Source organism: Hypoxylon trugodes (genome assembly GCF_022578975.1).
Source record: "Hypoxylon trugodes strain CBS 135444 unplaced genomic scaffold F4822scaffold_9, whole genome shotgun sequence".
Taxonomy (NCBI): Eukaryota; Fungi; Ascomycota; class Sordariomycetes; order Xylariales; family Hypoxylaceae; genus Hypoxylon; species Hypoxylon trugodes.
In genome coordinates this window covers 2,342,805-2,368,640 of record NW_026250024.1, presented here as the reverse complement: position 1 = coordinate 2,368,640, position 25,836 = coordinate 2,342,805, and the positions used below count along the sequence as shown (strand labels likewise).

Here is a 25,836-nt window from a genome sequence, read left to right as displayed (position 1 = left end):
CTAGGTACGGTAGTAAGTACCTCCAAGAGACTGGGTTGATAATCGATCGATAGATCCTACAGCTATGATAGGTAGGTTTAGCGAGTCGCCCCTCTAGGAGATGTGGCGCTCAGTCGTGATCTCGAGACTCTCCGACTCACCCATTCTCGTTATGAACCTTCCGATAGACCAATTGTTTGTTCACTCCCAAATAGTTCCATTAGATGGTTAACATATGACGCAACTCGAAGATCTCAAAGAATGGAAGGCCCTCCAACAAATTTATCCCCTTTTACTTTCCAGTATACAAAGGTCAAGCAAGCGCCTCGGCGAAGATCAATTATACGCCGCTACGATAGATCAGCTATTCTAGGAGCTACAAATGATTGAACTATCACGCCCACGAAGCTCTCATCTTCCACGCGGTGTTGTATATGAATGCATGGATGAATTTAGAAAACTTCTAGACGTCTTTGAGTCCTTTGTGGATGGCGAATCGATCAGAGGTAACGAATCGGACTGGGCCATGCGCCCTCGCCCTCCAAACGACTTTTCTAGACGCTTCCCGAAGCTTGATAGGGTCCTGACGTACCGGTCAGGGGATATAATAGAGAAACAGGTGTTCCGCTTTGATGTATCGACAGTGGACGACATACAATGCGCTATCGAAACTATTACAGAAGTCAATACAGCTCTCCTGTCTATTTATCCTACTCCGATACGTTCCTTCGCAGCGCCACCAACCAGCAGCGAGCATTCGAAGGTTGACGATAGTATTCGCATATTTACTGAGAATGTCCTCGACAGATTAAACGTGCTCTTTTCCAAATGTAAATACGATATCGCTCATGGGATGATGGTTAGGTTCTCTGGATTGCGGGAATTGGGTAAGGATGCTCTCCCGGCAAATTTAAATTTGCTTCTCAGTTCCTGTGCGAGCTATGCGAATGATGCTATCATCTGGCAGGGGGGCTTCATGCCCATACTCCTCAAGCAGGTACATCTCCCCACCAACATCCGAACCTATCACTATCGAGAACTAATATATAATTCTCAAATATTAGTTGGGAATTAAGTGATCAATCCAGCGCTATAGGAGATCTCTGTAGTACGATCGAACAATCCTTGCGTCTTGATGAACACCTTCGATTTCACCTAGCAGGCGAAGAGCTTTTTCCTTCCGAGCACGCCGAGAGGAGTTCGACGCGCGATAGCGGGAAACTTGGGCTATCATTACATGAAATGATCAAAGCAAATAGGTTCCAACGGATCACATTGAGCTCAGAAGACAGGTTCTCAATATGGGAGAAGAGGGCACTCGCACTCAATCTTGGGATTTTATTCATGCATTTATACGACTGTAAATGGACCGAGAACGGATAGGAAGCAGCCAATATGCATTTCCTCGCTTCTTTGGCGGACCACAAATACGACAATTTACTCCAAATCCCCCCATACCTGGCCTACGGTTCTCGTGTGAGCTCAACCGAAGGAGCCCAACACCCGTTATTCAAAGGATTTCCTGACTTTCTATTATTTAAAAAACTTCCCTTAGAACTGAAATTCGGAGAGGGGATCACCGTAACACAACGCGATAAACTTGACACACCAAGTTTATATATCACTCTACTCGTTGCTCTCGACCGCGCGCAAGTATCAGTAAATAAATACTACATAGAAGCTGTCCGCGGTTTCTTACAGCTTTATAGGAACCCCGACAACGATAGTTCTCTTAGGAAACAAATACAAAGTAAAATTGTCTCAATCTTGAGAAAGAATTGACGTGTTTCGAGAAATCATCCCTCCCACAAGCATTGATAATTCAGGCCAACGAAGGGGCTAGGCCATTAACATCCATCGAGTCCCATGAATTTGGGCTCCAATATTCCAGTTCGACCGGCCAGACGATACCTTGCCGAACTGGAAACTACGAGCTCCGCACGGCTAACACGGTGATTTCTTCTTCTGGACCTAAAAATCCTAGTTCACTCAATTCGAAACCAAGGAACATCCTCATGGGCCGGCCCCAGCACAAAAGAAATTCACAGCCTCGTCTCCGCCGGAGCACCCCGGAATCTTCCTTATCGTCCACGCCACTCGCAGTCAACGATGACTCTAAGACTGAGAAATTCAAACAATCCTTCTATGACACGATCCGAAGGACCCATAAACCCGCAACCTCTAACCTAGTAAGCTTATTCGATGGCCTGGCCAATAACCTAGATGAACCGTATGTTTGTGCTTAATCATTATAAAACAAGAATTTGCTAACTTAGTTGATATAGGCAGGGAGGAAGCGTTGAAGAATTCTTTGCTTCATATGATACTTTCAAAAGAGATTTTCTCTTGCGTAGTAGTGAGACTAACATTTCGGTTTGTATTATTGATACAGGTATAGATGAGAACCACCCAGCTATAAGAGGGGGGATGAGGCGTGACTGTATTAAAGGGCGACGGAGTTGGATAGGTGACGAAGATGATGTTCACGACGAATATGGACACGGGACCCATGTCGCCCAGCTTGTACTCAATGCTTCGGAGAACGTTGACATTTATGTGGCTAAAGTTGCCAACAGTGGACACATCGAGGAGCGGGATTTTTGCAAAATTGGAGATGTGAGTCACTTATTTCTTATCCATCTATTAAGAAATGCTAACAGTAAAGGAAGGCAATCCATTACGCAACTACCGAATGGGATGCCGATATAATCATAATGCCATTCGGGTTCCCAGAAATGGATACAAGCGTCGAAAGGGCCATAAGCAAAGCTAGTAACAAGCTACTCTTTGCCGCGGCAGCAAATCATGGTAATCACGGCGATAGGCCATATCCGGCGAAATATAGGAACGTTATATGTGTGAACGCATCGAACGGAAAGGGAAAAGATGGGGGGATTAATCCCGCTGCAACCGCCGATGATGAAACCGACAATTTTATGACTTTGGGGATCAATATTCCCTTCTTCTGGAAAGGAGATGTCTGTAAGTCGGGTACCTCGTTCGCGACCCCTATTACGGCTGGATTTGCAATAAACATACTGGAAATTGTAAGGGCAAGGCTTGGCCAGGAGCATTTCAACCAGCTGAGGGAAAGTGAATATCGAATGCGGCGTGTATTTAAGTTAATGTCCGCACCTGACAATGGCTATAATTTCATCGCGCCATGGCTTCTGTGGGGTGTAAAGTCGGATACGTTTATAGAGGAAGGCATCTTGGACGCGCTACATAACCAATATACCCCACTATAACTGCTCACCCAGGTACCCATACGTGCCTACCTACAGGCCCTGACTTCAAACTTCGTTTCTCCTGTATCTTCTATATATTTTACCTTTTTTTTTTTTTTATATATATACTTCTTCCTTTGTTTGTTCACTACGTCTTTTTTAGTTCTCCTTTTATTTCTTCTATTTCTTCTATATCCTCTGCGTTATCATTGTATTGTATATGCTTCTATATATTATTTTGCTTCAAGTAGGTAACTATGGAGTTGCCCTGTAGAGACTTATAAGTTTACTTATCTTGGTACCTAGTAGGTACACCTGTCCCTCGCGCGGGGCAGTGTAACTGTCCCAGCCTTAGCCTAGCTTTTGGTTGATAAGCGAATTGCAGCGCTTGGGAGTTTTTAATCTTGATTCGAATCTGGCTGGATATCTGCTGGCCTAGCCGCATTTCATCGACTGCCTTCTCCATAATAAGAGGGTAGGTGGTAAGTTGAATGCCCTAAGGCGTCAAATGCGCAAATACGCCTTCGCAAATGGAGATCCCAACGTACCGACGAGCCCCTAATTTTTCAATTCCACCAAACGGTCCGCTGAAACTAGGCACAATAGTTGAAGACCTCAAGGAACTCCTACCTCTCAACCAATCCAAGCAGGTAGACATCCCGGCGGGTAACACCTACTACACGAAAGACAAGGGTTTTTCTATAACATTCGAGAAGATACGCGAGCACGAGCTCGGAGCCGTAGCGCGAATTTTCGGACTGGAAAGTCTGGGCGAAATCGGTACCAAATATCAAAGAAACGCCGAAACTGCTGTTTATATCCGCGAGCTCGAGACGTCGCATTTTTACCCGTCTGTGGAATATATCGGCGCTTCTCTTGCCCTAGGCGATGTAAAAACGTACATGGAAGTGACGAAGAAGAGATACCCCGTGTACATGATCACAGGACTGAAAATCGCACACGGCGCTTCTTGGTCCCTATCAAGGGATAGCAGCGTGGGGGCTACCCTAGAGGTCACTGTCCCAGAACCTACCACGGTCGTCGCTGCTGGCCCTAAGCTCTCGTCTACTGTTTCGTCGAAAAAGACCACTTCGGTGGAGGAAGCCGACTCGTTCGTCCTGGCCTACCGCGCGACTAAGATCTGGTATAAGTGGTATAATAAAAGTGAGACCAAATCACGATCATATTTGGCTGGAGCGACCATGGCGGGTGACGGCGTCCCTATGGCTCGGCAAGATGGAGAGTATCAGATAGCTCGAGACGTTGGGATAGAAACAGAGGATACAGAAAATGCGAAAACTGCGGCAAATATAGAAGGTAACACAAAAGATGCAGCAAGGAGGGGGAATGCGAAATATGGCGAGGATGTGGTGTTAGTTAAAAAATGCGTAGCTGGCATTGAGCCATCGAAATGGATCATACCGCGCTATAAGGAATCTGCACCTTGAAGCTTCAAAAGATGTCAGTAAATAGTCATGGTAGAATAGTAAACAGGAAGATAGGGGCTTACATATCAGACTTCATATTAACAGAAATCAAAGACACTCTTACTGGATTGAAATATCTCGAAACATCTTCCACATTTAGATCACATTTAGATATTTCTAAGCATTAAGTATGATTAATTCAACTCAATTAGTATACCACGAATCTAGAGCAACAGAAAAATGAACATCACTCGTAAATCAAGCAGATATAGACAACGCATCCCCATCAAATAATAGACACTAGTAGATTACAACATTATGAATCAGACCCTACATTCGGACAGGCCAGGAAGTATGGAGGCACCTAGGTTTGTGCGACTTGAAGATATCTTTGACTTTGACTTTGCTTGCGCCGCCCAAGTCCGCTTCTTGATACATCGCTCTTTATCACAAAAGGAACTACTGACATAGAACATATAGATCGGCAGGTATATATCCCCAACTTTAAATCCAACCGTAAACTCCTCCGCGGCCGGAACGCATATGCTGCAACCGTTTGGACAAAGACGTAACAATGTACAAAAATGGGTATTCATAAGTCAGTGAGCACCCATCAACTTAATTGCCATCTTAGATGCTGATGCCGAGAACGTTGGCACAGCCGAAGAACTGCTCGCAAGCGCAAGGAGAGTCAGGGCTCTTCCATTGGTCGGAGGTCAAGCTGAAGAGGACAGCCTTGTCACCGCATTCCTCGACGATGCTCTTGATGGCAGTAAGCTGCTCAGACTCACCCGGGATGGCAAGACCCATGGGGTTACCCTTAGAAGGCCAACCGGTCTCAAGGATGATACCCTCCTTACCCGGGCAGATATCGTTAACGATCTTGAGCTGACCCTTAACGAATTGACCAGCCTGGGAAGCATCGGTCTCGGTGTTGAAGAAAGCGTGAGCGTTAGCACCGGTCACATCAACGGCACCGCAAAGGGCACCGGCGACATCGCTCTGCTGCCAGATGTTGACAGTCTCGGCAGTGGTGTACTGACCGCTGTAGCCACCGAACTGGCTCTTGCACTCAGAGATGAGGGAGGCAAGCTCGGAAGGCTGGCAGTAACCGTGGAAGATAGCCTCGTTACCGACAGAGATGAGGTCAACAAGCTCCCACTTGGCCCAGCTCTTGATGGCGCTGATCTGCTCAGCAACACTGGGGTGGCTGGCGGAGCAACCGGGAGAGTCAATGAAGATACCGAGGATCATCTTGACACCGTGCTTGGCGCAAGCGCTACCGACGTTGGGAAGAGTATCGCAGTCAGTGGAGTAAACACGGACGGTCTTGATGCCAGAAGCGGCGATAGCAGCAATGTCCTGCTCAACCTGGGAAGCGCTCTTGCAGCCACCCTCGGCGCTGGTCTCATAGGGGGTGTAAGAGATACCCCATGGCTTGCCAGCGGCACCACCAAGGCCACCGGTAGGCTTGGGCTTAGAAGAGGAAGGAGTAGGGTAGGTAGACGGTGTAGGGATGACCGGGGCGGAGACGGTGACGGCGGGGTAGGTAGGAGCAGCCGGAATCTCGGTGGTCGAGGCAGACGGGGTGGGAACGTTGAACGGGCAGTAGACAACAGTGCTGGTCTCGGTGATGGTGGTCACAACCTCAGGCTGGGTGTACGTTCCAGGGGGGTAGCTGGTGACAACGGGGACCGTGACAGTGGTGGATTCGCTGACTGTCGTGGTGGTGGGAGCGATGGTGTAGGTACCAGCGGACGGGCAGACGTAAGTGGTAGTCTCGATAACGCTGGTGGTGACACTTCCGCTCGTAGAGACCGTGGCGTACGGGCAAGTGACAGTGGTCGCAGTGCTGACGATGGTTGTAACACCACCGAGAGTGTGAGTACCACTGGGGACGCCAGTGCTGGTAGCACCGCAGACGGTGGTTGACTCGGTCAGGGTGATGGTGGTGGCAGGGAAGGTGTAAACACCAGTCGACGTGACGGAGTGAGGGACGGGCGTCGGGACGACAACAGCGGTCGACGACTCGGTGACCGGCGGGGGAGCAGGCGTGGAGGTCGGGACCGGAGGGAAGGAGACTACGCTTGTGGTTAGGAATGATATACAGTTCTTGGCATTGTAAAAGTTTATCACATACGAGTGGCTTCACCGTAGTAGGTGCTGTAGATGGTGGTGCATCCACAGGTGGCGTTAGCGCTCTCGTAGCTCTTCTTCTGGAGGGCACGGTGGGCATCGTGAGCGTGTCGGTGGTGGATGCTACCGGCAGAAACACCCCCAGCAAGGGCCGCAACGGCGGCTACAGCAAAAGTCGCCTTCATGATTTCCGTCTTGTCGAAAACTCCTTAATTAACCAAACACCAATTAACCGTAGTCGGCAGCGAAATTTAATGTAGAGTGCTATTTGTTTATTTTCGTGATATCGTAGAAAACGAGTGCCCGCTGAATGAGTGAAGCGGTATGTAGGATACGCAGAAAACGAGGACGAAAGCTGGGAGATGCTTTCACGTCACGGCATCGACGTCTGAGAGTGTCGTTTCGTGAGGAGGAAAAGAGAGAGAAGGAAGGGAGGGTATCATGGGAACGGCGGAACCTGGTAGTTTTATTAGAGCGCCATTAGGCCTGCAAGGCTTCATGGACCCGGCTCAGCGCCAATTTTACCTGATGGTTGTTTTTGGCAATGGGGCAAATAGGGTGGCTGCACTTGGGCTGTATCGGTCTCCGCTGATCCTGGATCCCCATCCCCTTGTTCCCTTGTTCCCCATGCTGTACTTAGTATATTCTGCAAATGGTTCCTGTGATGGATGGATCCTTGCCAGGGGTGCCTGTTCGGACATGCCCAGGTCTCTTTACTTCCAGTGTGGTTGAATTGGCACAGACGACCGACCAACAACACATCCTCGCGGAATCCCTCCCACGGAAGAATAACCGGCCACTGTGTGTCTTGCTGCTTAGTATACAATTGTGGACACAACATGTAGACCAAGACCGGAATACATGCAAGAAAAGCAATATCTCATATTGGGTTGACTTTAAACGTAGCGGCGTAGTTCACTTTCGTCGGGGAATTAGAAAATTGAATTGAGGAAAAAAGCTGAATAAGGGGGAGGGAAGCTTATCCCGATTGAGAGTGTGTTCATAAATTGTTTGTCTTCCTAGCCAATCAAATTCTGCCTCCGAGTAAAGGTGACCCCTTTCGGAAGGCGACTCCATTTTTCTTATGGGGACTTGCGGTCTTTCCTTTGTCGCCCTGGGAAATTGCCCGACCAACAAGCGAAATTACTTCTTGACCCTGACTAGACCTATTTCGTCTTAGACCTGCAGCGGACTATGCTGGAACTAACCGCTTATACGATGGTACTCTCGTACTCGAATATTATTAGATTATTAAAACTTCAAGCGCATCAACTACCAACAAGGCAGAACAGGGCAAGATATGGGGAAAATGGGAAAAATTGGCAAAATTGACAGGACAACTCCTTTTTCGCTCGGGAGTACTCTTGCATCTGATTGGTTTGTATCATTTCAATTGCATTTGTTCCCTTTCGATAACCCACGTCATTACGATCCGAAGGAACAATATCGTTGCCAAGCCCCAAACTTCCACCTACGTACTGCTACGCACAACTACGTACATAGCGGGAAGCTAGGCTGGCTGCCAGGTTTACTAAGTTGGATGGCAGGATGATGGGATTGATGGGCTTGTCTGCAAATCCGGCAGCTGGATCATCTCAGATGCTAGCAATAGCAAACTTGTTGATCGGTGATCAGAGATCGTCCATCTTTGTTCGATACACTTTGCTGTGTCGTACAGTGTCCGCTGTCGTGGTCGCATGGGCCAGACTTCTAGGCACCATGTAAAAAAAGAAGCTAAACCACCTACCAATCTGCCAATCTTCCAATCCCCAGGATCTTGACCGACCGACAGCCGGGTATACGAAGTTAATATCTCAACCCTTATCAATCGGTGTTACATTGAGCTGGGGAAAGTAAGCTACAAGAATTCTAGCTTCCTTTCTCCTATAATTACTCACAGCAATTAATCCTACCTGCAATGTTAGTTTCCCTACCGAAAACGTTTGACCGCGCTTAAGCTCTGAGCCTTGAATACCCCCCTTAATAGAGCACTAGCTGAACTGTGGACCTGAACAAAATTAATCCCGAATTGATAGGTCTTCATCAGTTTCGAGACCCAGAAGTCTAGCCTACCGTCAAGTTAGACATCAAATTTGAGCTCTGGACCTCTGGGCAAATACTACGTAGTACCATACCTTGAGTATATGAATTAACTAAGTACGGGATTTGATTCTGGGGAACGCTATACGTTTGACCGCCGCCATTACATAGAGAGTATAGTATACGTACACGTGGCTGTGGTGTATGGTACTTTCGAACTGAGAATAGTAGGTGAGAAAAGTTGTTGGTTGTTATAGCCCTGTTCTTTTGTTCTGGCAATTCATGGTGGTATCGCCTATTAAAAATAAATTGGGCAATATTCTTGACTGATCATTGATCAACAGGATCCATCTAAAAGTCGAGATCATGCAAATCCTCCACGACCCCATTATTCAAGCTTTCAATAAACACGTTATTTCCGGCATGTCGACTGCCAATCCTACCATCCCTTGCAGCTTATTCGAGGTTGTTCGGCGAAGAGAAGGCTTCCAAGAGCCTCAAGAACTCATGCTTATTAACAGGTATACTAACAATTTCTATTGATATCGGGATATTATCAACGTCAAAATAAATTTATTCAGGCTTAGGAGAATCGGACAGGAATTGTTTATACACGACTTATCCCTCTCTATTTCCATTGTATCCTAAAGTATTACTAATGATATAATTACCCACCCCATATCTGAAGGGGATATTATATTGGTTTCTTCCAATTTCATAGAAATGACTAAGGAGAGTGTAATGATTCTAAGATATAGTAACGCGGCGTATACTGTGGGTAGTGGGCCGACCTATGGGCGAAATCCGACTTGGCTTTACCGGTCAAACAGTCGCAAGACCTAGGAATTAGGAAGGTTGTTCGTGATTCTAAGTTGGCTTCTCCAGTTCATTCGGATTTCATGCAATTACATTGCTAATCGGCGACCAGTGTATCCAACCGTTTTCCTTACATCTGCACCAAGGCGGCGAAGGCCATTGATGCAACGAAAAGCCCAATCTACACCGAGTTAGTTTCAATACTCAGTATGACCTCAAGCATATTTAGCACGTACCGAAACCGAGTTCACAGCACTAGCTCCAGTAGGCGGAGTTTGCCCGGTGCTTGTAGCGTTCGGCATCATGCCGCCAGTTCCCATTGGCATATCCGACATAGTTCCTGTCCCGGTAGCCATGGAAGACGCGTCAGTCATGAAGACGCTAGAGATGGACGATGCCATTGACATCGAGGCGGATTCGCTGGCATATCCACTGGACGATGTCGATGCAGATGTAGTAGCTTCCGCTGACGCCGAAGTTACCATACTACTTCCCATATAGGAGCTGGGGGTGTCCACTGAGGAATCCGCTGGCTGTGAAGCTGGTGACATCTCACTTGTGGAGTAAGCGCCGCCTCCCATATCCATGCTGGACATCTGCGCAAGAGCGTTTCCAGCCAGTATCAGAATTGCGAATTTTTTGATGCCCATGTTTTCAGGTAGGTTCTGTAGGTGCTCAGAATTACGGCGGTAGAGTTTCAGATGGAGTGGAATGAAGTTGTAAAAAGGATGGTGGTTTCTAGGACTCGATGGTTCGTACAATAACCCGATTGCTGGACAAAGATACTCATCCGCCTTTGAGGGTATGGTATAGCTGGTCACGAAGGCAAGTTCATGATATTTCTTTCACTGAATAACTAGTTACTACGATTCCTGATGTAATTGAAAACTAAGAGTTACATATAAAAGCCAATTGAGTCTTTGTGCGAGTTTCGAAGATAGAATAGGTTAGTGGCGGGTTATATGTTCGTTTGCAAGAGATGACTATACTTTTTTTTTTCATAGTTTGCCCTGGAAGACTAGAATCATCACCAACTATGCAAGATAGAATATAGGAAGTCACCTACGTAATTAATTCGTTCTCAGATTATACTCCCACTACATATAATAAGGGGATGGTGGCGGACCGACAACGGCTGTAAACGGAGGCGATCTAGCCGGCAAAAGAGTTAGATGGACCCACTTATTCATTGTCAAAAGTTGCAACCTTCAACAATAAATTTTGCCACGAACAACCAAGACAACAGAATTTTATACCAGACTAGACATATCTCTTTCACGTTTCTTTCATCCAGAGGATGTTACGGAATTCGAATGCGCCTTATGTCTGCTGGAGATGTGCCTCACGAAAGCTCTCACCTAACGTGTTTCCACGGGCGGATGTGAGGTCTCTGCCAAGAACTAGCTACCCATCATGGAAAAGAGTATGGAATTCTATGCCTCATACGAGAATCATCAAAGTGCGGGTGCTAATATATCGATACAGACTCTGGCAACTGTGCAACATCCCATATCGAATGGCGGTAGTTCAAATGCACAAGTACACACAGGAGAGAAAGGTGAGAAGGTAAAGCTTCCTATCCGAGAACGTCTGTCAATATGGGATGAGGAGAATCGAGATGAAGCGAACCCCATGGTAGAAGACTATCCAGAATATGGCGAGCTAGCCAATAGCTTTACTCGCCCGCAAAATGTCTCCATGGGTACTTTCGAGATTTCCGAGCCACTTTTTGATGGGGATGAATTGGGCGACTTACGCGCTGAGGATGCCACTTTGAATCCTGGAGATATGGTTGAGTTGAGGTATGTAGGCCCTTTATATTTTAACTCTAACATTTGCTAAACTCCAATAGCTCCGACGGCTCGAGGAGACCGATGTTGGCAATTTGCCTGGGCCGGTATAATGGCTATGAGCACTACTACACAAGCAGTGGAAAGTGGTTCACCGGCCTAGGCGTCAAGACACTTTTCGTCGTTCACAATTTTGTTCAGCCAAAGGAACTTGAGCCTGTCATTAAGGAGCTGCCATCTGGCGACACGCCGGTAGAAACTCTTAACGCCCTCCAAGATCTCGGCCATGGTCCTTCAAGGAAAGCAGGAGCCTCACTGCTACGCAAAATGCTGGGTTTTGTTCAGGAAGCCGAAGCCGTGTACCAGGAGAACGCTGGCACACTAGATGCGTCTAGCGCCTTCATTGGTGACCCGGTAAAGCATCGATATCTAACCCTCCACGAGATTACCGAATTACTACTTCCTGAGTCCTATCTAAAAGATGGGAAATACGACCATAGAGCTTTGTATGCTGTGCACAGGGCTCTATTCCAGGACGAAGTGTTCTTTAGGCCACTCAGACGAACTGGCCACAAGAGATCCTACCTCTTCGAAGTGAGCCCGCTGTCTGAGGTACGGGTCATACAGTGGGTCGAAATCATGGTGCGAAGTTACCTAGAAAAGGACGGCGGGCCGGTTACTACCAAGCAAGGTAGCTGGGTCCCACTCCATGGATTTATCGAAAAGGCACGCGATTTAATTGATCATAGTCGAAAACATCGACAATTTACAAATAGCGGTATGGTTGGGCCATGGACGAAACCATTGTTTAATTCGCAATTCGCCACAAATCAATGGTCCAAGACGGAGCTAGAAATATTACAATTTATGGAACTGTGGGCTAGTTACCAGAAATTTCCAGCCTACTCACGGCTTCAATGTCTCGGGTCTAGTATTTTACGAGCGCTTGACAGATATCACGATGCAAATCATCTCGCGGTGTCGACGGGCTGGACCTTTCTTCAAGAAATTGGTTGGATCCCATCATGGGAAATTCCAGCTCGGTATGGTTTGCGTTTCCCGGGCGTCGATATTCAGCGGGGAGGGAGTTATATCCGACCTTACTTCGGCATGCTCGATCGCCACTTGAAGGATGATGCTCTGGCACCTATGAGGAAGGTCTGGGAAAACGTGACTGCGTACTGTATCGACTCTGAGGCTACCGTGGATATTGATGATGCTGTCTCGATCGAGCGGACCCCCAATCCAAGCCAATACTGGATCCATATTCATGTAGCCGACCCAGCTTCTTCAATCCATGCTGAGACCCCGGTTGCTAAGCACGCCGAATTGATCCCACAAACGATATACCTATCTGGCCACTTTGAGCGTATGCTACCCGATTCTATTAGCCAAGGCAGATTTTCTCTGGCCCCAGGTAGACCTTGCTTGACGTTCAGTGCATTAATGGACAAAGAAGGTGTCATTCTAGAACACAATATCACACCGGGGATCCTGGAGGATGTCGTCTACATGACAGGCGAAGATGTTTCCTCGGCGATAGAGGGTAAACGAAATGATCCTATTACCACAGAAGAAAAAGCAGAGATGAGCCTTGGCCCTATTCCGAAAGCCAAACCGGCACCAAGAAAGATGACCAGGCCCAAGGATCTGAGCAATGACCAGAAGGAGGAATTAACATTGCTTTCTGAACTAGGGAGGGCGATCCAAACAATACGGCTGAGTAAAGGTGCGACGCCCTTCTTCCAACCACGACCTGAGGCTCAGGCATATTTTGATCATATCCCGTGGGATAAGAAAAATAACTTAGTGTCCATTTTGGGGGATCCCGCGATTCGCGTGGCATACTCCCAGCGCACTGCGACTGACCTAGTCGAGCACGCTATGCGTTTGGCAGGTGAGATCGCGGCCCGATGGTGTCATGAGCGTGGGATTCCTATCCCATTCCGCTCGCAACCCCATGCTGTGCAGAACGCCGCCCAGGTCCAGCAGTACACTCGTGATGTCTTTTACCCACTCCTCAAAGCAGGGATCCGGCCGGACGATAACCAGTGGCGCCAACTACATGCTCTCATAGGAAGCGATGAGATTACTACGACGGCTGGACCACACTTCACCCTCGGCGTTGATATGTACACTAAGGCGACGTCGCCATTGCGTCGGTTCTCAGACTTGATCGTCCACTGGCAGATCGAGGCAGCCCTTCTCGAAGAGCGCCGTCGTGGGACAAGCCTGATAGGGAACAAAGATGATGACGCTTCGTTCCTCCCTTTCAGCCGCGAGCGGCTGGACCGTATGCTGCCGATGATCCGGGTGCGCGAAAAGCAGGCTCGCGCGTTGGCTAGCGGGGACGGTGGAGACCAGTGGATCCTGCAGGCGCTGGTGCGAGCGTGGCGATTTGGCGAGGCCCAGCTCCCCGAGACGTTTCGCTTCAGCGTTGTGCACGTCCACGGGCGCCGGTCTATCCAAGGACGGCTAGATTGGTTTGAGCGCTCTGCTAGGCTACGCCCCGACGCCCTCAACGACGTGCTCAAAATGGCCGATGCTCGCGTCGGCGACGTGTACGAGGTCAAACTGCAGGATGTCAATGTCCATGCCAATCAGATCCTTGTCGAGGTGCTCAGGGTTATTGAGAAAACCGACGATAAGAAGAGTGGCGACGAGGAGAGTGGATTACTGGCTGGGGGTGGAGAGGGGGTGAAGGCGGAGGTCTAAGCGGAGACAATCGACTAAACTGCATTTCGGTATATGAGGCAAACATGGAAAGTATTGACTCGACTCGACGCGATATGTAAGATTGTATAGATAACTAGATCGATGTGGCGTTGGTCGGTGTGATAATGTAGAATACGACGTACGTAATTTCTCCCTCTAAGAAATTCTGCCACTTGTGCAGAATCTAAGACCTAGAAATCTAGTATCTGAGACATCTACAGCGGTCTGTCTCTGCTTTCTTTACTACTATGACGCATTGTATCACATGTGCTCTCTCGAGAACGCCTCGTACAGAACCGGATCTACGACATGGATTCGCCCACGAGGATACAAATGCGGCTCTTGGCTCCAGGTCTCATAAATAACGGCAAAATCTTGCGATCTAGTTGGATTCTTGTTTCACTTATAGTTTTTCAATCAACATTGACCAATAGGTCATCGAAAAACATTTGTTTCAAAGCCTTATCCCCGTGATGGGGATTCCTTTCTTTGCTTGACTACGAAAACAGTTACATAGCAATTAACTGGCTGGATAGCATCACATGCGAACCACATAGCAAAGTGTCTTAATTCCGCAAGCAAGACTCGTGAATATTATTTTGTATTATAATGTATTTTTGATGTATCGTGATGTACCGCGGCTGTAAGCACTGGTGTCAACTTGTTTTGCCCCCTTATCGAGAACATGTAAGCTTCGGTAAAACCGCCTAGAGGCTAATGAGGCTCTAACAATCGAGGCGTGGCTCCAAATCCATGCAGACCGGTGTGATAGCTAGGTAGATGAGCTTCGATTGCGTTCTGCGCCGCGCTATGTAGTTGTAACACAAACACAAACGACGATCCCACGATTCCCCCACAGACGTCCAGTAGTACTATGCTTGGCCGAGCAATCCGCCCCTCGAGTAGCACAGCTTATACGAACACTGTAGATGTTCTTCGTAACTGATAAAATATTTTTCGGATACGCTCCAATAACGCAATTCGATAATATGGATTGCTTTTCCCCTCTAGGTAAAATAGACTCTGGTACACCTTAACCCGCCCGCCGACGGTATAATTTCCCTTGGTAATCAATTCATGTAACGCCCCGTAAAATCGCCGTTTGGAAGGATATCACCCTTGGTTGTGCCGTGATTCCGCTCCATTTATTCCTCTTCCGTACTCCAGTCCCAAATACGTATGCTCCTTGGCAGAAATATGATATACTCGAAAAAAATATTGGCACGATGGCCAACTTCTCGTAGAATATAGACTCTGCGCTTGCGAGTGACGAGGCCCTTATGGTGTGTCGGGGAGTCGAATTTGTGTGAAATTAACTGCACCCAGGGCCTAATTATTGAACAATTGTTTGCCCAGTTGACCAAAATAATACCAAATGCACATAAACCCCTTATTTTCTCCAACCGACGTTCCAGATGACATGAGCAATATCTCGGGCAGTGTTGACTGTGTCTATTACTCGACCAATGATCCCATCATTGGGCTGAACGTCGCCCTCTTCAAATGGCATAAACATTCCACTCTCTGTCCGACGCATGCCAGTCGGCTCAACTGCGGTAGTACTCGTAGACGTTGTATGTTGCGGAATAGGCTGCTTAAAATGAGATGCTGCATTTATTGGACTGGATAGTGGAGTTGATTCGCCCTCCTCATATAGCTCACCTCCTTCATCGTCCTCTGCAAAGAATGAGCTCGAAGCTCGAGAGGGTCTGAGTGTCTCTTGAGAAGGTGATGGTGACAAGATCGGACTCCTCAAGTTACCGGTACTGTGTTTCATCGCTGTCTCTGGCGTCGGCGTATCCTCTCGGTACTTCAAGGTAGTTGAAGGTAACATGGCGATGGTCTTGCTCTCATTGGGCGTGTTCACTGGAGATCTTCTTCGAGGAATGACAGGCTTCTTTGATGTCTTGGTTTTCTTCATCATGATTGCACCGTCATCGGAATCGCTGTCATCACCATATCTCCAACGGAAGTGGTCTACCTCGTCTTCATCTTCGTCATCCCCCTTGACATTAACTGCAATACATTGCTGGACTTGCTCGTCGAAATGGATGTGTTTTCGCTCTGAGGAGGGAGATGTTATGCCAGAAGAGGCTGTCGAGGCCAGAATGCTTGTGTTCTCGTGGCTTCTTCTCCTAGACGAGAAGGGAAATGTAACATAATCCGTTGTAGCCCGGTGTAATATTGGCCGCCCAACACGGACGGTAGCATCCTTTTGTTGGGCCTGGACGGCTGCCGTAGCTTGCTTTAGAAGAGAGGAGGAAGAGAGAGATCGCTGAAGCATAATTTCCGACATGCTTCTCTTCTTAAGGATGGGCTTCTTGCTGACAAACGAGTCGCACCTCGATAACGTCGAGCTTCCTTGTTCCGCATCGTTCGAGAATAGCTCCCCATGGCGAGTTTGTAGAGGACCATACAACCAAGTCACGTCGCAGTCCTTGAGCCTATAGAATGGGTAAGGATTTTGAAACAGAAGATCAAGGGCAAACATACCAATTCAGCGTCTCAGGAGTCACTGTTTTTAACTTATATTTGGCTTTCATCCATGTCCTCCAAGATGCGTTCTCCAGCCGCGGTCCGTTGCTATATTCGCTTTTTTTGGAGACTATATAACGCCAAGATGACCAAATGTCTTCTTCTCTCCAATCGTGTGATAGGTAGTCGACATGTTGAGTGGGATGATGCTCAACCGCCGTGTCATCATCAGCGCGTTCTAAAGAATCTGGCGACTCTGGACGCGAGGTAGTCGCCGATGTATTAGGATCTGTAGGAGAAACGGTATATGAGTCGCCCGTTCGAGGGCTCGGGGGTGGTTCTAAATCCTCGAGTGGGTCGAAATATGGGTTATGATCAAACTCATGCACAAAGATGTGGTCATCCGACTGAATGCGGATGTCGTCTTCGCATTGCCCATCTAAGGATAAGTTGGTGGCCGGCGTGGAAGAATATGATGGATCGGTAGATTCGGGCTGGAGTGTGCGAGGAGAGGATGGAGCAGAAGACGGGCTGGAGTTGGGTACGATATGAGTAGGTCTATGGCTGTAAGCTTCATGATACGACTCGTGGAATGTTTCGTCCATCTTAGGCGTTGGGACCGATGCATGAAAACCCTGCGCGGATTTTGACATGAATTTCGATTGGGAATGTGATCTCCTCAAAGCCGCCGGGGCGAAGAGGTCGTTCTCCTCCGAAGGGAGTACGACGGCCATCTCGAAATATCGCAGTTGAACTCCGGGGCAAAAAGTATTCGGTGTCCTCCAGCGATTGCAGCTCCAAAGTAGGTTAGGTGCCGGCCTTCATGGGCACGGTACTACCGCCTACAATTGGAGGAACGAATAAATTCACGGTAGGATTCGTTTAAGACTCCATTGGTCATAAACTAGTCCAAATTGTTGCTGTTCGTCCAGAAGGAATTCCGAATGACGTGACAGGCCGTAGGTAGTACGCAACCAGGAAATCGAATTTTGAAATATCGATATAACACTTCACCTTTTCCAGTACAAAGGGGTGGAATTGTTCAGTTTGGACAATGCGGATGTCGAATCGACGCGAGGAAGGTTTTGTCAGGTTAGGTAAAAATCCGGGATCGTGAAATTGGAACGAAGGAATATGTAGGTTGTGTGGGTGATGTGCGTGGGAGGGATTCCGGTCTAGATAAGAGGCTTAAGAAACTTGGGTTCGGTTTTGTGGTTCTGCAGTATTGAAATTGAAAGTATTGGAAGTATTGATTGAATCGAAAACGATCCGCGGCAAAAAGGTTAGTACAGTAAGTTGCCCTAAGCCGGGTGCGAAGGTACCTAGGTACTTAGGTACGACAAGACAAGAAGACCAGAAGGTGGAATTCCGGGAGATCGGAAGGTTGCAAGGATGTACAGGGAGGATTGAGGGGTTGATGGGTTAACAGTTTAACAGGGCCAGCCACTCACGGAGCGAGGGTGACATGGATGACTCGGCCTGGATGGAAACTGGAAACTACCTAATGTACCTAAGTAGGTATATATGGGATGGTGGTAGGTACCACGGAGGGGTGGCTCTTTTTTTTTACGCATGAATAATAAAAAATATAAGGTGGGAACAGTGGGAAGATGGAGGGCTCTAAAATAGAATGAGGTAGGTACGAATTGAAGTCAATTGCGTTTAGGTTAGTCATGCCAGACTTAGTCTAACTCTCTTGCTCTTGTCTGCATTTGGTTATATGCCATCCACCTACGAATTATTCCATACATGGCGTACACATGTATGTACTCGCATATACATACCATTCACCTTATCTATAGGCACGTACATACAGACATGTACATATATGGGTGTATTGAGTAACCTTAAAGGCAGCCTCAGATTATGTGCTGGTAGGTATCTACCTAGGTATAATGTAAGTACCTACTTACTTGCATATATAGGTACATAACCTAGGTATAATGAGCAGGTAATTTGTCACCATTTAAAGAATTGGAACTTTCCATTGCGTATGTTCCTATGAAGTGTGCTTGGGCTTTGCCGGGACGTACATAAACATCCCTCGAAATTGGCAAGATAAGAGGACATATGGATTTACAATACGTGCAGGACAAAGCCGGGTTTTCCCTGAAGTTTGGTGCAGGACTTGCGTATGAACTACGAGAGCTGATAACATCGAGTTTAGATCCACTAAGTTATGTACCTATGCGCCGGAACTAGAATAGAAGAAGTGGGGAAAATTCAGGGAAGGAGAATTAAGATACACTCCAGCCCATACGCTAACTTCCATGGAAGGAGAGTTTTTGCGTCGACAACTTCCAGACTTTCAGACTTCTAGACCCTCACTAACGCGGGTACCCAGAGATAGGCGAGGCCGCATACACATAATTCTCCTAGACTGAGTACTTTAGTTAAGACAGTTCCTCGCATCGCCAATACAGTACACGTCCACACCTGCACTTACTTACCTACATACATACATTAGGTACATGTATATACATGCATATTGAGCTGCACGCGTACGGTACAACACATGCGGGCTTATTACAAGTGCATACATAATGTATGTATGAAAGTGCACCGCAGTTGATACCTCCTTCGAGTTGCAGTTTGCGACAGGTATTCATGTATTAAAGTGGAGTTTGTTTTTTTTCTATTCTGTTTCTGTTTCTAACATAATATCTGAGCGGTCAGTTTCGATCGCCTGTCCTTGCTAATGGTTCACGGCCATCGAGGGTCGCCGCTGTTAAGTAAGAGAAAAAAAAATCGCGAAATAGCCGGGTTCGATAAATAAGTATCAAATCAGAATCAACAAAAGTGTGGGCTTTTAGATATATGGACCGAATCTAGAGTGTCTCAGTTTACGCTTCGCTAGGAGAAAAAAAATTGTGTAGAACGCAGGCTAGACCATAAGTCGTATTAATGGGTCATTTTTTTCTCGATCCTTCATTGTCCCTTTTCTATTCAGCCCCTTCCCTTCTACATCCTTCCCGATGAATCAAGGAACTATGAGAAGTGTGCATTAATGAAAAGGTTCTCTTTTGGAAACGTGGATATTGAGGTAATCGACCCAGATAACTCGGGTGCGAACGGACTCATACGTAAGTTCTGTCGCTGCTAAGACCTCATATCGGGCATCCCAATGGGCATCATTTCATCACATAAGTAGCCCCCCTTGCGGAATACAGTACGCTTTTTTTTTCTTAAGTGCCTAAGTGCCTTGCGCCAAGCCCACTATCATACGTAGTAAAAAAGACTACCATAAAGGGCTAGAATTCTAGGTTGCACAAGGTTCTTCAGAAGATCAACAGTTTTCAGTACCTTGATGGGCGTGTAGGTTATCTTCCCCGGACGGGCTAGAAAAGCCTATTTCGTCAACGTTGCAAGGGGCCGATGCGAAAGACGGCCGCAGACAAAAGAGGATGGGCGTATTTGCGGTAAACGCCGAGTATGAGTGCCGGTTTTATGTGGTTAGGTAGTTAGGTGCTGTAACGGGACTCCGGGTTGTCAGATGCGTAATTATAAGAATAAAAGAGTGAGAGGAATCTTACTCTGATAGATTATTAGGTCATGTCACTCTCTAATTTTCTATCTAAGTACCTAATGTACTTTAAGAGAAATATGAAATGGCGTAATATTCCGTCAACTTTAAAGTAGGTCTAGCCTATGTAGGTAGGGAAGGCGGTATTCGATCCTCATTTAAATAATACCGATATATCAATTGATAAGCATTGTCTTTATGGGTTAAAATCGCCATAGCCCACTTGGGTATTCCGAGTCAAGTCGATACAGTACGGATAAGAGAAGTCAATGGATTGAAGACTTTTTTTTTTTTTTATCCCTCTAACGAACTTGTGGAGTATAGCTTCGGCCGACACGCAAACGACGTCTTCTAGTCGAAAGTTACCTATACGATCCATCATCCCCATTATTTGCTTTTCATCGCTTATACTAGTTTTATAAGCCAGTCCCGATTGACCGTCACGCTATCTATCCACCTATTCAGCTACTGAGATCTGGTTCACATTTAACCCCTTTTCCCCATCTCCTACTCCATGCCTTGTCTTGCCTTACAATATCCCCAGACAATCATAGGAATAACTAATCCGGGGAAAGAATGTGACAATCCGTCTTATATTGATAGTTATGCTAATGCACAACGTCACAACATAACCCGTTTTGGTACTACGTAAAGTTTATACTGTACATGTATTATTATACTTGGAACTTTAGAAGGTTACTCCATGCTTTGTACCACGACGCCAACACCAATTCCCCCCCACCCCCGCAGTAGCCCGTGTGACTTGCCCGCATCGAGTAAGCTCCGTGGCCTATTGACCATCTCCAAACTTTCTCTTTTCTCATTTGTCAAACTCCTTGGATCTTCTTCACCTATGCCATCGACGAACTGGTTCTGGTGAATCTCCTTTACGTACACAATCAGGCTCCTACGTCACTTCGGTCACCTGGCAGACGTAATGAGTTGGTTTGGAATGTCATCGCCAATGGATGGCAATCGCCTCGTCTACCCTCATACTAGAACAGTCTCTGCATTCTGCATCCAGCCAGGTTAGGGTCAAAGATAGATGATCTCTAGACGGCATTGATATCCAATTCCTGCAATGGCCACTAAACCACTAGGTCGCCATAATTTCTTCAGCTGTGTACAAGACATGTCAAGTATCACAAATCTGCAACTGCACATAGTCTCGAGTCGTGCGACGGGGTTGGTCTGTCGACACGCCATAGTTTGCTAACTTGTCCTGCAGGCAACATCTCATTTTAAAAGCTGAATATTGACTAAATTTCACGTAGCAACTCCTCACTGGAAAGCTAGAGGCAAGCCAAATCCATCGTCGCGGGTCTCTTGGCGCTGCTGCCATACTTGGTACACAGAACCCTGGAATCGGCAAGGGCTTTTGCCAAGTCGTGGTACAACAAAGAGTGACCGATTTCTAATTCCTTGCACACCGACCCGACGACGATGACGTCGGCTTAATGCCCTCATCTCGCGATCGTATGCACAACAAACAGTAAGATGGCGACTCCAATCTATAATCGTTTATGCCTCCAATTTGGACTAGCTTTTCGATATGCGAGAACGGCAAATCTAAGAACTGTGGCCATGCTGACGATCCCAAGATCTCTAACCTAGTGCACGTCGCTGGAATATATCGCTATCTTCTACACTCGATCACCTCGTTAGGGGGAGATACCTCACCAGTAGTTTGGTAAATACTAACTAAGAACTAGTATTAGCTCTTTTGCTATAATGGCTATCCCACTACACATGGCTTCTCGGAATTAAAACGGCACCGAGCTAAGCCTTAGCTCTCCTAACGATATTTTCTCGCAAGCATAAAGAAAAAAAATTTATGGATAAAACTACATTCTCACTCGGCATACAAATCGTTACCGTTACCCGCGGGGTTGAGTTTGCTGCTATGCAAGGTCCTGTAGCTATTTTATAGCGCCTCCGTTAGTAGGGTAGCTAGGAACTCTCCAAGCATCCGCACGGTGGACAACAGCTATGATCCTTGAACAGTTGCAGCTGTTGGTAACACCAAAGCTTCAGATCTCCATCAAAACATATTCCTGGGTCCTAGGTGGGCACCCAATTTCGAGTCGTCCCGAGTTAACGATGGTCTCGAACCCGATAAGCAACCGACGGAAGAGAATCACAAAGTTAAATATACGGAACCCGTACCTCTTGCTATTTGCCGAAGCATCGGTTCGTAGCCCAACTATTTGCTAGGACGTGCCGGTGTGAACGACTTGGTGTGTTGTAATATATTTTCCTTCGTCTATTAATGGACAACAGGAGCTTTCTCGGCAGGAATGGATCTCACGTTGATTTGATAAAAATACCAATTCGCCCAGGTATACAAAGGTCCGATGTTGAACTACTTGATCAAATTGCTGGTTACTCGCAACGTCGAGGTATCGTCATCGCATCATCACTTGCATTTGCGGTCTCGCATTTAGGAAGGACAGGAGTATCCCCCCCGAAGTCTAGCGGGTTACTCGGCAGCCCGTCTATGCATCCTTATTGCCGTGCCTTATCTTTGTTCCTACAAACGAAGGGAATAACGGGGCTCGTCACAAATCGCAACTACGCAACCGCGCAACAATCTTTCCTCAGGCTTCCCCTCTGTTGGATGGAATGTCATACATGACTAGGCTCAGCGGTACAGCCCGACCTTGCATGTTTTCTCCACGTTCAATTTCGAACCGGTAGCTCACCATACTTCGCTTCCACCAGGAGTGATTTCTCCTTCAAAGAGGCGATGTTCTTTGTGGGCGTAATTCCCGATAGACGGGCTTTTGCCGGCAGAACGGAGGATAAAGAGCGGCCTACCGGGTATCTAATACTGTGTCCGGGTTCATCCGTATATGGAAAGCTCCGGCCTGACCGTAAATCCGAGCGCGAGTCTCGAACTTCGAATAAGAGATTGCTTATACGATCAAATAAACAGGGTCTCCAAGTTGTGCATCATTAGCCCCGTAGACCTAGTCTCATTTTAACAAAACTTATCACGTAAAATCATTGAGGTATGTATCAAAGCAGCTACAGGATTCGCAGCAACACGAAACACTATCGTAAGACCGCAGGAAGCTAACAATTTGCAGTGTTGCAAGTTGCATCAACTTCCTTGCCGGTATAGCTGCACATATTAAGCATGAAAAGGTGAGCTAGCCCAACCAGCTTTAACGAAGACTCTGGACAATTATCCAATAGGCCTCGTTAATTCAGCCACAGTGGTATACTCAGCGTTACAGCCATGCAGGCTTATCTGCATGAACGTTTTTCGGCTATCGCACCGACCCCCCCTTTATCTATACAGCTTCAGACGAAGAAGAGGGTACATCTCTATTTTCGACATGGGCCGGCGCTATTCAGATAGCCTTTAATTTTCGAGATCTGTGGGTGATTGGTGCGGTTCCCCGAGGGCGGCGCGCCCCGTAACACATCAATTGAATATTTCGCAGATGGTGCGGGAAATAATATCCTACGGGCGGGCCTGGTGATCCGCAATGCATGAGAAACGTTCCACGGCGCTGTAATCGTCCCTACCTGGTGCCAACAAGCAACATACATATATCTCGGCCCCTATGCAGTGCCATTTGTGGCGGACCACCCTACTGCGACCAGAGTCCCGCCGTAAAGCGAATCACATCGGTCTAGAAGGTGCCTGGCTACCTGGTCGTTCTGGGCTGTAACGCTCCATATTATGGACATCTTCACATGCTTCTGGCGCCATGACCCGCAAAACTTGCATACCTCTCAACGGCCCCTTGTTGCCCAAAGTGGTAATCCGTCGAAACGAGTCGTCTATTTACTGTGCTGAGATCCAATCCGACCTCAATTAGGCTCGGGCGGCAAATGCCACTTCAGGGGGCACTCTAAAGGATGCGCAGAACATTTCTTTGTTGGGCGCCACATTCCTCACCTCCGTAACAGTTACTTCATGAGCGTTTTCGATATCACCTAGCTTCATAGTTACGCCGATCTCTGTTGAGATGCGTTCGCAAATTTCTATCAAAGCCGTGTCATCATCCGCCTTGGGTGCGAAGCAATGGACATGAACTATGGGCAACTTCGTATTTGTGTGAGGAGAGAAGAGCTGTTCCCGACCGGCGTACAGACCACGGAAGTATGGCAAGAAGGTGATGGCGGATGCAGGAAGATTCATAACGAAATGAGAAATTGTTGGAGGAATGGGGATACGTTGAGGTTCCTGAATCTGTCTTGACTTTTCGGCAGTATTCGCATTTGGATGCTTGCTACGTTTCTCTCTGCCGCTAAGTCTTGTCGTGGCGTACTCGCCGTTTGTCGATGCCGCATAAACCAAGTCGGCCGCTTCCGTGGTGAACGTGCGACCGTCTCGATTAAATGGTCGCACGTATTGTTCGACCTAATAATGGTGTGTTAGCTCGGCACGAACCACAGTGTGTCATTCGTATACCATCTGCTCACCTTATTACGTTTGACGTTCTCATCGAGATAACGGTAGCTCTCGGGGTTATAGTCGTTTGCCCAGACGAAAACGCCTTTCTTACCAGCAGGCACTACGAAGGGACCAATCCCGGCCATCAAATCGCATACAACCTCGCCCGGTTTGAATATGTTGATTAACCGTCTGTGTTCGCCCTCAAGCTTGCTATTCCAATATACTTTAGAGTAATCAAACCGAAAAACACAATCGTTCTCTCGCGCCTCGACGTTTAGGTCGTCTGGCCCCGCGAGAACTTCGTAAGCGAACGTTCGGAACTCGGATTCAGTACCCACTTGGGCGATTTTGTTGATGACAGTCTTAATAGGTGGATTTTTATCGAGTATGACTTGTGCGATGAGGTTCTTATAAGGTAAGTATTTTTCTTTCAGGTTCATGTGCGCAACATGTCCTGCCTGGTTGAAACCGCTGGGAATACTGTCATGCTCATCCCGTAAATCAGAGGGAAGGAGAGATTTCATCACGTCCTCTGGACACTATGTTAATAGCTATCTCCTATAGATTTTGTGATTAAACAGTAGGTATTACCGTAAGACCAGTAGTCATAGTCTAGGGATAAGTCATATGAAACTACCCCTAACTCCTTACTAGCCACGCCATCTTTGATAATGGGTGTCCATGTTTCAGGCACTGTGAACATATTCGTTAATTATACTAGGACTAATAAAATGATGTTCGTTTTGGCCTTAGTGTTACCTTCAGCCTTGATTTTGGGATCCAGGAGTAGACATTTCGTGCCCAGAGACGCCAGAGCCTGATCCGGGTGAGGCACCACGCCGGTTATCCTTTCTTGGGATATGAGTGTTTTGTCCTCGAGCAGCTTTTGACGCCATACGGAGATTTTCTTCCTGTCCGCGACCGCAGCGGCAGCAAGGTTGACGGTCTTGGAAAAGAGCGATCGGTCCAAGACGCCCAAGGCCGAGCGAATGATCGGCGGACGGAAGACACTACTCATGCTGTCCTCCTCTGTGGCAGGGTCATCCTTCGAACTCGTAAGCTTCTTATCTTAAAAAAAGCATAAACAGGAGGGGTAATGCATACCGCCATAATAATAGATTATGAGATTACTATGAGATTGCGCACACGCGCGATGAGATTTCGATATCGCAGGCACCGTACCCCAGTTGATGGTTTGTGTTATAAAAAAAAAAAAGGTACGTACATAAGGGAAAAAACCACCCCACGGAGATGGGAAAAACTCCGGCAGGGATTAGGTCCGCGCTAAAATGGCTGT

The 25,836-nt window shown here is 47.2% G+C and overlaps 8 protein-coding genes across 8 annotated transcripts; 4 read left to right on the top strand and 4 right to left on the bottom strand.

Moving 5' to 3' along the window:
* The first annotated feature begins 147 nt into the window (after nt 1–147).
* On the top strand, nt 148–1,703 carry F4822DRAFT_383327 (uncharacterized protein). Its single transcript, XM_051456437.1, has 3 exons — nt 148–972; nt 1,044–1,638; nt 1,689–1,703. Exons 1-2 carry the CDS (start codon nt 362–364, stop codon nt 1,360–1,362), a joined length of 930 nt encoding a protein of 309 aa, XP_051310885.1. The 5' UTR covers nt 148–361; the 3' UTR covers nt 1,363–1,638; nt 1,689–1,703.
* On the top strand, nt 1,704–3,289 carry F4822DRAFT_383328 (subtilisin-like protein). Its single transcript, XM_051456438.1, has 3 exons — nt 1,704–2,209; nt 2,265–2,595; nt 2,649–3,289. Exons 1-3 carry the CDS (start codon nt 1,995–1,997, stop codon nt 3,225–3,227), a joined length of 1,125 nt encoding a protein of 374 aa, XP_051310884.1. The 5' UTR covers nt 1,704–1,994; the 3' UTR covers nt 3,228–3,289.
* Nucleotides 3,290–3,316: 27 nt separating this feature from the next.
* Nucleotides 3,317–4,767, top strand: F4822DRAFT_417329 (uncharacterized protein). Its single transcript, XM_051459440.1, has one exon. The coding sequence runs from the start codon at nt 3,737–3,739 to the stop codon at nt 4,652–4,654; it is 918 nt and encodes a 305-aa protein (XP_051310883.1). The 5' UTR covers nt 3,317–3,736; the 3' UTR covers nt 4,655–4,767.
* Nucleotides 4,768–5,263: 496 nt separating this feature from the next.
* F4822DRAFT_433637 (glycoside hydrolase family 17 protein) lies at nt 5,264–6,954 on the bottom strand (the record flags this gene model as incomplete). Its single annotated transcript, XM_051461870.1, has 2 exons — nt 5,264–6,714; nt 6,774–6,954. 2 exons carry the CDS (start codon nt 6,952–6,954, stop codon nt 5,264–5,266), a joined length of 1,632 nt encoding a protein of 543 aa, XP_051310882.1.
* A 2,801-nt stretch (nt 6,955–9,755) lies between these two features.
* F4822DRAFT_433636 (uncharacterized protein) lies at nt 9,756–10,275 on the bottom strand (the record flags this gene model as incomplete). Its single annotated transcript, XM_051461869.1, has 2 exons — nt 9,756–9,806; nt 9,862–10,275. 2 exons carry the CDS (start codon nt 10,273–10,275, stop codon nt 9,756–9,758), a joined length of 465 nt encoding a protein of 154 aa, XP_051310881.1.
* Nucleotides 10,276–10,839: 564 nt separating this feature from the next.
* Nucleotides 10,840–14,244, top strand: F4822DRAFT_383232 (RNB-domain-containing protein). The gene is made up of 3 exons (XM_051456436.1): nt 10,840–11,048; nt 11,111–11,427; nt 11,478–14,244. The coding sequence occupies exons 1-3, from the start codon at nt 10,923–10,925 to the stop codon at nt 14,128–14,130; spliced, it is 3,096 nt and encodes a 1,031-aa protein (XP_051310880.1). The 5' UTR covers nt 10,840–10,922; the 3' UTR covers nt 14,131–14,244.
* A 1,276-nt stretch (nt 14,245–15,520) lies between these two features.
* Nucleotides 15,521–17,339, bottom strand: F4822DRAFT_433634 (uncharacterized protein; the record flags this gene model as incomplete). The annotated part of the gene is made up of 2 exons (XM_051461868.1): nt 15,521–16,574; nt 16,624–17,339. The coding sequence occupies 2 exons, from the start codon at nt 17,337–17,339 to the stop codon at nt 15,521–15,523; spliced, it is 1,770 nt and encodes a 589-aa protein (XP_051310879.1).
* Nucleotides 17,340–23,215: 5,876 nt separating this feature from the next.
* On the bottom strand, nt 23,216–25,755 carry F4822DRAFT_417303 (Met-10+ like-protein-domain-containing protein). Its single transcript, XM_051459439.1, has 6 exons — nt 25,644–25,755; nt 25,299–25,584; nt 25,131–25,232; nt 24,566–25,071; nt 23,342–24,503; nt 23,216–23,275 (listed from the first exon to the last, which is right to left on the bottom strand). The coding sequence occupies exons 1-5, from the start codon at nt 25,647–25,649 to the stop codon at nt 23,955–23,957; spliced, it is 1,449 nt and encodes a 482-aa protein (XP_051310878.1). The 5' UTR covers nt 25,650–25,755; the 3' UTR covers nt 23,216–23,275; nt 23,342–23,954.
* Nucleotides 25,756–25,836: the final 81 nt, after the last annotated feature.

Excerpts from the sequence above, each read along its gene's own strand:
- F4822DRAFT_383327 (XM_051456437.1), top strand. The coding sequence starts at position 362 with ATGATTGAACTATCACGCCCACGAAGCTCTCATCTTCCACGCGGTGTT. Across the intron at positions 973-1,043 it reads TTCATGCCCATACTCCTCAA|TTGGGAATTAAGTGATCAAT; the intron begins GCAGGTACATCT and ends CTCAAATATTAG.
- F4822DRAFT_383328 (XM_051456438.1), top strand. The coding sequence starts at position 1,995 with ATGGGCCGGCCCCAGCACAAAAGAAATTCACAGCCTCGTCTCCGCCGG. Across the intron at positions 2,210-2,264 it reads GCCAATAACCTAGATGAACC|GCAGGGAGGAAGCGTTGAAG; the intron begins GTATGTTTGTGC and ends TAGTTGATATAG. Across the intron at positions 2,596-2,648 it reads ATTTTTGCAAAATTGGAGAT|GCAATCCATTACGCAACTAC; the intron begins GTGAGTCACTTA and ends CAGTAAAGGAAG.
- F4822DRAFT_417329 (XM_051459440.1), top strand. The coding sequence starts at position 3,737 with ATGGAGATCCCAACGTACCGACGAGCCCCTAATTTTTCAATTCCACCA.
- F4822DRAFT_383232 (XM_051456436.1), top strand. The coding sequence starts at position 10,923 with ATGTTACGGAATTCGAATGCGCCTTATGTCTGCTGGAGATGTGCCTCA. Across the intron at positions 11,049-11,110 it reads GCTACCCATCATGGAAAAGA|ACTCTGGCAACTGTGCAACA; the intron begins GTATGGAATTCT and ends ATATCGATACAG. Across the intron at positions 11,428-11,477 it reads GGAGATATGGTTGAGTTGAG|CTCCGACGGCTCGAGGAGAC; the intron begins GTATGTAGGCCC and ends AAACTCCAATAG.
- F4822DRAFT_417303 (XM_051459439.1), bottom strand. Across the intron at positions 25,233-25,298 it reads TCCCAAAATCAAGGCTGAAG|TGCCTGAAACATGGACACCC; the intron begins GTAACACTAAGG and ends ATATGTTCACAG. Across the intron at positions 24,504-24,565 it reads AGAACGTCAAACGTAATAAG|GTCGAACAATACGTGCGACC; the intron begins GTGAGCAGATGG and ends CACCATTATTAG.